Source organism: Lissotriton helveticus, chromosome 6 (genome assembly GCF_964261635.1).
Source record: "Lissotriton helveticus chromosome 6, aLisHel1.1, whole genome shotgun sequence".
Lineage (NCBI taxonomy): Eukaryota > Metazoa > Chordata > Amphibia > Caudata > Salamandridae > Lissotriton > Lissotriton helveticus.
Window position 1 is genome coordinate 1244023791 of NC_136067.1, and position 13544 is coordinate 1244037334.

Sequence of the window (13544 nt, forward strand, 5' to 3'; positions counted from 1 at the left end):
TGTATTATTTATTTCATTAAATTAGAAGGTCAACATTCAAAATAAAGATAGACAGCTCTTATTCTACCATTCACCTCCATGACAGGAGTTGTTTTTTTAAGACAAGAAAGTATTAACATTTCAAAGTATCTTGGCGAACAAAATAACGCTTCTCCTGTGTGAGGGAATTTGAATATCTTGCCAGGAATGCAAGTGGGCGGCTCGGAATACTGGAACTGCTCTGACATTCCTGACACGATATCCTGTCCTATGCCTTCTGCGAATTACATCACTTCAAAAAGGCCAATTGGTCTATAAAAATGAGGATCATTTCACTAAACAGAACCACTCCAGCTGCAGTGAAAAAACAGAAAAACAAATTTCAAGTGTGTGTGAACTTTTGTCCTTAGATTTGTTATGCTGTCTGAAATGCGCATACACCAATACATATGTCAAGCCCTTTATCGCCTGAATTATGTATTTTTGCGCATATCGTGTTCTGTTTCCCAGGCGAAATGAAAATATCGCCGCTTTTACGGCCGTTTTTGGCCGCCAAGCGGCGATAATTTCATTGCCCTATTAGCAAGCTGTCGCTAACATCAGTTCGCAACAGCTGTTAGGTGATAGCAAGCGGTTTGGAGCCGCTTTGCATGCAGCAATATTTATTGCTAATGACATGCAAAGTGGGCGTACCCAACCAGTTAGCGACTGAAAGCAGTGGCTAACATCGCTATCGCCTATTAGCAAGGCAGGCGTAGCGATAAAAAAATTAGCACTAAGCGCGAATATCGCTAAAAACTGACGCCTGCTCAGACCAGTTCTTAGCCATTATATCCAATGGGAGGTGGATATTCTGGCTAAGACCCTATTGGCGATGATGCGTGAATATCACTGGTTTTCCAGCGATATTTCGCCGCTATCGCCGGTTATTTTATCGCATTGGAGATAAACGTTGCTAATAGCACGTTATCTCTGCGAAAAAATCTGGCGATGCTTGGCGATAAAAAAAATGTTGCTAAGCTTCTTTAGCGATAAATATCGCTAGTTGTTGATAATATGCCCCTCAAATCGGTGCAAAGATAAAATCCAGGATTACGCTGAATGTTCATTGGTCAATTGTGGTGGCTTAATCGAGACAGCAGTTAATTTTTTTATAAAGGAATTGAAGTTGAACGTAGCTATCTTTTCTGTAATGAAAGGTAATACGCCAGGGTGCTGTGTCTAAAACGTCTGCAAAACCAACAGTTGATGGACAGAATGCGGAACAATGTCATACATTCACCCCAGTCCATCAACTGTTGTTTTTGCATTTGTCACCCCGAGTGGGATGGGTATGCTCAGACGTGAGTCCCATGCTCTCCACACCACTGGAGTCAAGCTATCCTGGCTGAAGACGGCTGGAATGCCAGAAACCGGTCCTCGGAAGCTTGTTTCCGGTCCAGGGAAGGCATGGCTTGGCAGTTCGGGCTGGACTGTTCCCATGAGGCACAGGGTCAGACTGATTTGCATAAAGCCATGTCTGAACTGGGGTGGCAGAGTGGGCTAAAGAACGGTGATGGATCAAACCCAGATCTTTTGACTGGGTGTGAGTGTTTGATTGGTTCGGATGCTCCGTCCATCACCACCCCCTTTTGTACCGCTTTGGCCGCCATAAATGTGGCAGGGTATGCTCAGACGTGAGTCCCTTGCTCACTTTGCCACTGGATTCAAGCAAGCCGGGCTGAAGACGGCTGGAATGCCAGAAACCGGTCCTCTGAAGCTTGTTTCCGGTCCAGGGAAGGCATGGCTTGGCAGTTCGGGCTGGACTGTTCCCATGAGGCACAGGGTCAGACTGATTTGCATATAGCCATGTCTGAACTGGGGTGGCAGAGTGGGCTAAAGAACGTGATGGATCAAACCCAGATTTTTTGACTGGGTGTGAGTGTTTGATTGGTTCGGATGCTCCGTCCATCACCACCCCCTTTTGTACTGCTTTGGCCGCCATAAATGTGGCAGGGTATGCTCAGACGTGAGTCCCTTGCTCACTTTGCCACTGGATTCAAGCAAGCCGGGCTGAAGACGGCTGGAATGCCAGAAACCTGTCCTCGGAAGCTTGTTTCCGGTCCAGGGAAGGCATGGCTTGGCAGTTCGGCCTGGACTGTTCCCATGAGGCACAGGGTCAGACTGATTTGTATATAGCCATGTCTGAACTGGGGTGGCAGAGTGGGCTAAAGAACGGTGATGGATCAAACCCAGATCTTTTGACTGGGTGTGAGTGTTTGATTGGTTCGGATGCTCCGTCCATCACCACCCCCTTTTGTCCCCCAAAGATGTGGCTCAGCCTAAAATTTTTATGAAGCAGGCTGAACTCCTTATCGATCATATAAGCAACAGGGCTAAACTGTCCTTCCAGGCTAGCTATGTGCCGCAAGACTGGAAAATAGCGCAGGTTATCCCCATTAAAAAAAAGCCAATCTCAGTCTTGCCCACTTGGATAATTTCCGACCCATCTCACTCCTACCCTTCTGTGCCAAAGTTGTGGAGAAGATCGTGAATGGTCAGATGGTGAAATATATGGAAGAGGGCCAACTCCTATACCCCTCACAGTCCGGCTTTAGGGCTAACCATTCTACTGAATCGGCTTTGCTCTTCTCGACGGAACTGTTGCGCGGGAGAGTTGATGAAGGGCGGACGGCCGCGCTGTTGTTATTAGATCTCAGCGCGGCTTTTGACACCGTTTCGCATCCCATACTACTCTCTCGCCTTAGGGAAGCGGGGATTGAGGGGCCGGCCTACGAGTGGCTGTCCTCGTTCCTGGTAGATAGAAGATTTCAAGTCTGCTGCCCCCAATATACATCGGAAGTACGATCACTAAGGCAAGGTGTTCCACAGGGCTCTATTTTGAGCCCTACTTTATTCAACTTGTATATGGAACCCATTGCCAAGTTGGTGGAAGCCTATGGGGTGGAGATAGTGTCCTACGCGGATGACACCCAATTGGTGGTGACACTATCCCAGCCCCCAGAAGAAGCTGCAGCTAATTTTTCGGCCTGTCTTGGAATGCTTGCTAGCTGGATGAACAACAATTGCTTGCGTTTTAATGCTAGTAAAACCGAGCTTTTTGTGATAGGGAAAGCACCTTCCATCTGGTCCTCGGCGTGGTGGCCATCAGACTTAGGGCCCACTCCTCACCCCTCGGAGCAAGCGAAAAACCTGGGGTTCAGATTAGATGTCAACCTGTCCTACGAACACCACACCAGAGGGGTTGCTGGAAAGTGCTATGGCATCTTAAAGAGCCTGCTAAAAATCTTGGACTTACTCCTCGCAACTAGCAGGAGAACTTTGATTCATACTCTGGTTGCGTCGCACTTAGACTACAGCAACGTGCTGTATACGGGCCTGAGCAAAAAAGGACTTCACCGATTACAATGTGTACAGAATGCGGCAGCTAGGCTGGCACTAAATCTCTCTAGGAAGTCCTCAGGTAGCTGTGCCCTGGCCACGCTTCACTGGCTTCCTATTCGTGAGCGCATTACGTTTAAAACGATGTGTCTGGCCCATCGCATCGCGCAGGGTAAGGGGCCTGCATATCTCCAAAAATTACTGACCATGTATCGGCCAAAGCGACATCTGAGATCCCTTGGCAGTATGCTTTTTCAGGTTCCTCGCATCCGCCTAGCTAGGATGGGTGGCCGATCATTTAAGTACCTGGCCAGTAAACAATGGAATTCGCTACCAATTGAACGCCGCATGGAACCATCGGAGATGAGATTTAGAAATAAATTGAAAACGTATCTGTTTCCAAAATAAGGTGCAGTACCCCGGTGCTCCGGTCGTTACTGAATGCTCTGGAGCCAGTTAGATCCTTTTGTCTACATAGCGCGGGGACACACAGTTTTTTGTGTAACCAGGCGCTTTATAAACTTGTTATTATTATTAAGGTGTTTTTCTTTATTTCATGAATTTCAAGGGAGGGAAGCAGGAACTCTCTGAATGGGGCAGAAAAGGTGGCAAAACATCAGGGTCCAGATTTAATAAGGGTTTGCATCAGCACAAAGTGACTGGAAGCAATTCAATGTCACACATTGCTATTTAGTATCAGAGCAAAAGGTGTTTGACACTGGAATGGTATAAAACCACCTTTGCACTGCTTTACTTATTACTGGTTATCAAAAGACAAAGGCTCCTGTGGACACTTAATTAAGTAATCGCAATGTATATGAGCCCAATGGTAATATATTGGGTTATAGTGATATTGGAGAGAGAAGGAAGCAAATACACTTCTGATTTGTTTTTGAAACAGAAATATTTATATAATACTTGAAATTAAATACTGTTACAAAGTAATACAAACATAATGTTCTGAGTGAAAGGTGTCCCAGTGAAAAACGGAACCTAGAAAATTAGTGACAGATATGTGAAATATATACAAGGTTTCCAATGCTTCAAATAAATGACCATTTACATACATGTGTACAGTATACAGCCCTAGATACAGAGAATATTCTCACCCTCCACATGAAAAAAGTATGGCCTCATCGTGATTAACAACAGAAGGAAGTAGCCTGCTTCCATGCATGGGCTCAGAATTGGAACTCGACCCGTCTTGACAGCGCTTTGATCGTGCCATTGTGCGCATTCACGTAATAGCCTGCTCACCACCCACCTCACACTTGGGCTCCCGGCTGGGACCCATGTGAGTATCCCTTTCTTATCCTTTGCACGGTGCCACACCCTCCACACGAGCTGGCCCATTACCCTTCATGTGTAGCTACGATCATAGGTCCTGAAGAGACCCTACACTGCACACAGGGTCGAAATGCCGTCGACAACTTGCATAAACAAACCGTTGTTCACCAGCATTGATCACTGTACCTAGCGCTGTATACTGTACACATATATGTAAATGGTCATTTATATGAAGCATTGGAAACCTTGTATATATTTCACAATTATGTCACTAATTTTCTAGGTTCCGTTTTTCAGTGGGACGCCTTTCACTCAGAACTATATGTTCAAATGTATTACTTTGTAACAGTATTTAATTTCAAGAATTATATAAATATTTTTGATTTAAAAACAAATCAGAGGTGTATTTGCTTCCTTCTCTCTCCAATATCACTATAACCCAATATATTGCCACTGTGCTCATATACATTGAGAATACTACATTAAGTGTCCACAGGAGCCTTTGTCTTTTGATAATACGTTTATTACCCTGGTTCCGCGTGAGTAGTGTTCCCATGTTCCTGTCTTACTTATTACTGGGGCCATTTAAAAGAGACAACCATAGGTTCTGATATAAAGCCCAATCTAATAAGATATCAAGACCAAGCTTTGTCTCAAAATCGACCACCTTTAAGCAGGCATTAACAAGATAAAATCTGTTTGTTTCTTTAAAAAAGACAATGCATCCATCTAATGGGTGAGACTCTTCTAAGTTTTTTTTGGCATAGGGACGTGTACTGGAAGGGTGTGCTTCCAGTACGAATGATATGCTAGACAATGGGTACTCCCAAACATTTTCCAGGGGTCCAAAAGTATGGTGTGTGGTACGTCCAGCTCTGCCCCACTCCTAACTAGTTTAGCCAGGAACGGAAAAATAAAATGATAATAACGTTGAACTATTATCATTTCAATTGCTCACAGAGCAGCGGATGACGCTCTCCCGCCTTCGCCGAGGAGCTGCCCCTGAAGGCAGGGAGGGATACCAGATGGAAGGAGTATTTCTTTATTTGATGGATTTCAAGGGAGGGAAGCATGAAAGCCCTGAATGGGGTGGAAAGGGTGGCGGAACGCCAGGGTCCAGATTTAATAAGGCTTTGCATCAGTACAAAGTGACAGAAGCAATGCAAAATCTCACAATGGTATTTAATATCAGAGCAAAAGTTATTTTTTACACTGGAATGGTACACAACATCTTTGCACTGCTTTACCTTTTACTGGGGCAACTCAAGGGGGCAGCCACAGGTTTTGATATAAAACCCAATCTAATACCATAAGAAGACCAGACTTTGTCTCAAAATCGACCACCCTTAAGCAGGCATTAACAAGATGAAATCTGTTTATTTCTTTATTAAGCACACTGCATCCTTCTAATGGGTGGGATTCTTCCAAGTTTATCTAGGCATAGGGATATCTACTGGAAGAGTATGCTTCCAGTACAGATGATATGCTAGACAATAGGCTCTCCCAAACATTTTTCTGGGGGCCAAAAGTGTGGTGTAAGGTGTGACCAAGTACCCCACTGATGCCAGCAGGGTGCTAGTCAAAGGGGTGTTGTAAGGTGGATGTAGGGGAAGCGCAGCACGTACATCTAAATGTTAAATTGCACATTGTGAAACCAGAAAACCTGGGATCAATACTGGCTTCCCCCTTGACCAAATTGTGTGATCCTTTGAAATTGTTTTATTTGAATTTTCCTGCTTTTGCTTCATTATCACATATAAGTTGACCTCGAAATACATAGTTTCAGAATGTGAGCTGTACAATACCTTGGGCCAGAAGTATCAGTATTGGAAATAGCAGTAATTGCAATTCTCTGCGAATTATAGTTAGGAAATCACTATTCCCAATGCATGAAACACGTAGAGTTTTATTTGGCGATTTCTAGTGGGTCACAAATTGATCTACCTAATGAATATTAATGAGATAAGTCACAATTTGCGACCCATTAGGAATCGCTAAAATCACAGGCATAGTGGCCTGCTGGGGGCAGCATACCACTATGTTTGTAATTGCTTTTAAATAAAGCAATCATTTTTAGGGCTCGGCCTACGTCCCACGAAGTGGGCATGGCCTAAGAGTCCTTTTCTGAGGGCTTCGAAAATCGTACCTACCCAATTTCAGAAAGCTCGTGATTTTTGCTGTTTTTTTTGCCAGCTGCATGGCAATTGGCCCTCGCATGCGTGTGTTTTTACAAGAGAGCACGCAATAGGCCATAGGCGTTAGAGTTGCTCCGCCTAGTGCATATTCCGTGCGGACACGTGCAGCATAAGGGCATATTTCTTCAATTACCAGCTGTCAGGGCCCGCGGTAATTGAAGACAGATGCTGGGCGCGCGTGCACCACTCTCTAGTTTGTTTTATTTCAGCTGTGTGTGTGCGCATGCTAGCTCCCGGCCAAATCTTGTTTGTGTAGTGGAAAGCTGAGCACGATGACTGCGCGGCCACCCTCGTTGCACATCCCCAGGCCCCCCTTGCCTACGTAACATTATTTTCTTGTGCTGGAGAGTCTGTCATTTATTGCAGTATTTTACCCCTACTTGTACTTTGTAATCTTGGCAACTGCCACGCATCCCCTTTTCCTCCTGTACTGTACCGATTGCTACCTCTATATTTTCGCTGTCCACTCTTATCACTTTTCCCATGCGTCTTTGGTAATTTGTTAATTTGCAATGTTCCCATGTATCAGCTCTGGTCCTATTGTGAAGCGCTCTGACGCCTTCCGGTCAAGTCAGCGCAATCCCTTTTCCTCCTGTACTGCAATATAAAACGCGGCAGCTGCTTTGAAACTTATTACATTTTCATGTAACGCCTGCAAGCTCGGCTGAAAGCAATGGGCAGGATGTACCACTCAGTACGAGAAACGGCTGCAAGGTCGGCTGAAAGCTGTGGGCAGGATGTACCAGTCAGTAAGAGAAAAATTATTTGAATGGAACATTGTCATCTAGTGTCTTAGAAAACAAAGTTATGATATCGAAGAGTTAGTTGTAAGAACTTAACACCCCTGTCCTTTTCAATATATGGTACAGAGGTTTGCAAGAGCGCTCTGACGCCTTTCGGCTGTTTATCAGCGTTCCTTTTGTAATTTGTTAACTTGCAATGTTCCCATGTATCAACTCTGCTCCTATTGTGAAGCGCTCTGACGCCTTCAGGTCAAGTCCGCGCAATCCCTTTTCCTCCTGTACTGTACCGATTGCTACCTCTATATTTTCGCTGTCCACTCTTATCAATTTTCCCATGCGTCCTAGCGTTCCTTTTGTAATTTGTTCACTTGCAATGTTCCCATTTATCAGCTCTGCTCCTATTGTGAAGCGCTCTGACGCCTTCCGGTCAAGTCAGCGCAATCTAAAACCCATAGAAACCCATTCTGTATCCTAGCTCCCCCACGTTTGTTATTCCTGGGTCTGAGAAGTAATAATCTGAAAGCCACATACAGCTAAATTGGACAAACTGATAGTTCTAGAAAACTCTTCCCTTTCCTAATTGGAGGCGCTCAAAATGCAAATTTGATCATTAGCAGCACATGTATATCACAGCACTACTGTTTGCTTAAAAGACTTTGCAGTATTCCATATACAGTCACTTTTATTCATGTGTACTATTACATACAACTACATAATGAAACAAGTTACTGTATTTCCTATAAGGTACATTTTAGTAATATAGACATTTACCTACAACTGTATACTTATTCATACATTTGCAATATTTCATATCGTTACATTTAATAATGTCTGCTCTTACCTACAACTGTGTCAATTAACACGTTTTCCTTTTCAATATCAATAAACAACTTTTACTTGTAAAAAGTGTTTTTTTTCCACAGACTGTAAATCAAAGTTACAAACACATATTTTACGGATAGTGTGTGAGTGTGCAGGGTAAGCATGTGGGTGTCTAGAGCAAGCAGTGTATGATATCTAGGTGTCCATGGCAATCAGTCTCTAAGTGTGCGGAGTGTGTGAGTATGCAGAGTGAGAGCAGAGTGGGAGCAAAATGAGAGCACAGTAAGTGCAGAGTAAGTGCAGAGTAAGAGTGAGTGCACAGAGTGCAGAGTGAGAGTGAGTGCAGTGTGAGTGCAAAGTGAGTGCTGAATGAGAGTGAATGCAGAGTGAGAGTAAGTGCAGAGTGAGAGTGAGTGTAGAGTGAGAGTAAGTGCAGAGTGAGAGTGAGTGAAGAGTGAGAGTGAGTGCAGAGTGTGAGTGAGTGCAGAATGACAGAAGTGAGTGCAGAATAAGTGCAGAGTGAAAGTAGAATGACTGCAGAGTGAGAGTGTGTGAGTATGCAGAGTGAGAGCAGAGTGGGAGCAAAATGAGAGCACAGTAAGTGCAGAGTAAGTGCAGAGTAAGAGTGAGTGCACAGAGTGCAGAGTGAGAGTGAGTGCAGTGTGAGTGCAAAGTGAGTGCTGAATGAGAGTGAATGCAGAGTGAGAGTAAGTGCAGAGTGAGAGTGAGTGTAGAGTGAGAGTAAGTGCAGAGTGAGAGTGAGTGAAGAGTGAGAGTGAGTGCAGAGTGTGAGTGAGTGCAGAATGACAGAAGTGAGTGCAGAATAAGTGCAGAGTGAAAGTAGAATGACTGCAGAGTGAGAGTGAGTGAGTGCAGAGTGCAGAGTGATTGCAGAATGACTGCAGAGTTAGAGTGAGTGAGTGCAGAGTGTGTGCAAAATGAGTGCAGAGTGACAGTGAGTGCAGAGTGAGTGCAGAGTGCTGAGTGCAGAGTGAGTGCAGAGTGAGTACAGGGGCAGAGTGAGTGCAGTTGCAGAGTGAGTGCAGGGTGAGTGCAGGTGCACAGTGAGTGAGTGCAGAGTGAGGGCATGTGCAGAGTGCACAGAGAGTGAGTGCAGAAAGAGTGAGTGCAGAGTACAGAGTGAGTGCAGAGTGAGTGCAGAGTGAGTGCAGAGTGAGTGCAAGTGCCGAGTCAGTGCACAGTGAGTGCAGGTGCAGAGTGAGTGCAGAGTGAGTGTAAGTGCAGAGTGAGTGCAAAATGAGTGTCAGTGCAGAGTGCGTGTAGAGTGAGTGCAGGTGCAGAGTGAGTGCAAAGTGAGTGCAGGTGCAGAGTGAGTGCAGAGTGAGTGCAAGTGCAGAATGACTGCAGAGTGACTGCAGCGTGAGTGTGACTGCAGAGTGACTGCAGAGTGACTGCAGAGTGAGTGTGATTGGAGAGTGTGTGTAGAGTGAGTGCAGGTGCAGAGTGAGTGCAGAGTGAGTGCAGGTACAGAGTGAGTGCAGAGTGAGTGCGAGTGCAGAATGACTGCAGAGTGAGTATGACTGCAGAGTGACTGCAGCGTGAGCGTGACTGCAGAGTGACTGCAGAGTGAGTGTGACTGCAGAGTAACAGTGACTGCAGAGTGACAGTGACTGCAGTGTGTGAGTGTGCAAGGTAAACAGTGTGTGAGTGTACAGGGTGAACAGTGTGTAAGTGTGCAGGGTGCACAGTGTGTGAGTGTGCAGGATGAACAGTGTGTGACTATGCAGCGTGAACAGTGTGAGGGTGCAGGGAGAGCAGTGTATGAGTGTGTAGGGGCACTGTGTGAGTGTACAGGAGACGAACACTCAAACTAAGTCCACCACACACATACATAAGACCACACACAAAACACCACACCACACACACATACACCACACACACATACCACACTCACACACACCACACACACACCAGCCTCTCACCACCACACACTCATCACCACTCACCACCACACACTCACCACCGCACACTCACCACCACACACTCACCCCCACACACTCACCCCCACAGATTCACCACCACACACTCACCACTACACACACAACCACACACACAACCACACACCACCAGCCGTCAGTGCACGCTTTCACCATGCGCAAACACCACCAGCCATCAATGTACGCTTTCATCAAGCACAAACACCACCAGGCGTCAGTGCAGGCTTCCACCACGCACACAACACCAAATGTCAGTGCATGCTTTCACCAAACACACACACACACACCACCACCAGCCGTCAGTGCACACTTTCACCAGTCACACACAACACCAGCCGTCAGTGCATGCTTTCACTAGGCGCACTCGCCACCAGCTGTCAGTGCACCCTTTCACCAAGCACACACACCACCAGCCATCTGTACACGCTTTTAACAAGCACACACACCACCAGCCAACAGTGGACAATTTCTACAGGCACACACACCACCACCCATCGGTGCACACATCAATTGTTAACGCATCCACAATTAACTATTGTAGCAATTGCAATATGGTGCCCTTTACTTTTAAACATATTCATCTAAAGCGCAGCATGCCACCATTCCTACTATTCCAATCCAACACACATATTTCCACTACACACCACATGCATACACTCCATAACACATGGCTAAAAGATATTGCCAATTACAATTCCTTTAGCTCTAACTCAAAAAAATCCGAGACCTATTGCATTTCTAATGCTTGTTTTAAATGCAGCTTATTTTCCTAACAGAAAAATGGTATGCATTTAAAAAAGAAAAATGAAAAGTTTTCTTTTCATTTTTTAAGATAAGGCAGTCGTCTGTGGGACTACTGACTGCTCTTACAAATGTTTTATGAATATTCACAATGGGTTACATTCACAGTGGTATGCAAATGTTTACCAACCGCATTTCGGTCGCTAAACATTCTTACATATCACTGCAATTTGGTATTAGGAAGGGGGGGACATTGGCACGCCCTTCCTAATACCAAATCGGTATGCATTCGCAATTCGAAACTGCGATTCAGTAACACGTTATCGAAGCGCACTTTGGGAATGATACATACAAAAAGAATTTTTTTCCGGTTGCAAATGGCTCAATTCGTGACCGGAAAAATGCTTGATACATCTGGCCCCTTGCCTTGTATTTTATTTCATAAACTATAATGTTGTCCATGAATAATAGAAACACAAGCCACATAACAACTGACTTGCCTCTTGGTATATTATTTGCATTGTTGCCAGAGTAAGGGGAAAGCATGACTGTAACACAAACACTTTTACAAAAAAGATACTTCTCAATGCACTGAATCTGATCTGCTACAGTGAAACGTTTCTGAATGTAAAAGAAAAACACTTCATGAATTTTGAAGAGACATTATCATATTTTCACACGTTAGTTGCAAGATGTCTTTAAAAATGAAGGTGTTCCTAAAGTTGAGTGGGGTGCAGGACACCTTATTAACTTTCCTTCTTTTACTTTAGTTAACATGTAAATAAAAGACTGCCCTTTATTTAACATGTTTCTCAATGTTAGTCTTTGAGTCTAGAAAAGAGCGGGCCAGTGCTGCTGTTGTCCAAGGGGCTGCATGTGAATATCAAGATTGCTGCAAGCTGCCCCGGGTCGTGCTTTGAGTATCACTGTGCTAGAAAGTGCCGCTCACCCTTATACCATGGTGTGAGGCTGTACGAGACACAAGGCAGCCTGTTTGTGTGAAAGCACAGTGGAAGATAGAAACAGCAAGCCAATCTTAGTAGATATGGCTCTAACTTTTGTTTTTCCCCTTGTACAACGCAGTGTCGCAAATTTTGTTGCTGTGCTTCTGATTTACAATATTAAATTAGTTATTAGTGACTCTGCTGCCTATGAGAGGTAGGAGAGAGGGTTACAGAGAAGGCAAAAAAGAGTCATATTTTGCATCCGTCCTACAAAACTCTTTGTGGCAGGAATCAACAAAGGGCAGTTTTTCATCCACTTGGTAATGCCCCGGTTACTTACCTGCAAGGTTCATTACACCGAGTATAGTCTTCCTCGCCACATGAGTTCCCATTCCTCCCTCCCTGTTTGACTATCGACTTCATGTGGCTGCTTGCTGGGCTTGGTAGTTGTACAGGAAGTGGGGTGAGTCGTGCCTCCTCTTGTACTGGGTCAACGGTGAAGTTGATGCCATGTTGGGTAGGAATAGGAGGCCTGGTGCGTAAAATTGCTTGGAAGGTTCTGTTGTGGAGCTGAAGATCACTGTGTAACTCAGGTGGCAAGAAAGACTTACGAGGAGCTAATGTTAGTTCCATTCAAGTGATTATTCATCAGAGCTAAAGAAGCATATTCACCTAAATGTTATTGACAATTTAGGCATTAAGGATGCAAAGTGTGTAACGTTGGTTGCAATTTGCTTCATTTGATATTAGTTTGTAATGAAAACGTGGCACTGAAATGTTATATAATAATTGTTTTCTATAAATCTTTTTACAAGAGGTTAATATATATATATGTGTTTTTTATCCCCAGATTCAGTTAAACAGCCGAGGCCTAATATATTCTGTTGGCTTGCTGTTGGCGTCAGTTTTTGTCACGGTATGTATAAAAACATATTTTTTTGTTTTGAACAAAAGTCATACAGCCTGATTCATGTACAGGCCGTTTTGCGTGGCCCTAATAGCGAATCATAGCGACTCGCTATTGAGGACACGCAAAACGGCATTCATGTAGGAATTGCTAATTAAATAGCGATTCCTACATGTTCTTTATTTGCGAGTAGCAATTTGCTACTCGCAAAAACTCCCCATTCATTCCTATGGGCCAAGAGGCCCATAGGAATGAATGGGGAGTATCCCTTAATTGCGAGTAGCAATTTGCTACTCGCAAATAAGATAGCGATTTTAAGGGTGCCAGGGGTGTCCAAAGGACACCCTGTAGCACCCCAAAAAGCACATTTGAACAGGTGTTGCGAACACACATGTCCAAAGGACATGTGTGTGTGCAACATGCAACTTAGAAAAATGCTTTTAAAAGCATTTCTCTGAGTTTTTGCTATTTACCGAGAGGTCTGACCTCTCGGTAAATAGCGGCCCCAAAAGTGCTAAATCGCAATTTCTTGATGTGTCATGAATAGCATTTGAGGAATCTCTAATAGAGATTCCTTAAATGCTATT

The 13544-nt window shown here is 44.5% G+C and overlaps 1 protein-coding gene across 1 annotated transcript in view; it reads left to right on the plus strand.

Annotated features, from left to right (window-relative positions):
* Positions 1 to 13544, plus strand: part of SLC24A3 (solute carrier family 24 member 3) — a 1490020-nt gene that overhangs the window by 1451515 nt on the left and 24961 nt on the right. The window contains exon 16 of the mRNA XM_078648964.1: positions 12901 to 12966. Coding sequence (XP_078505090.1) covers positions 12901 to 12966 — 66 coding nt within the window. The remainder of the gene's footprint in view (positions 1 to 12900; positions 12967 to 13544) is intronic.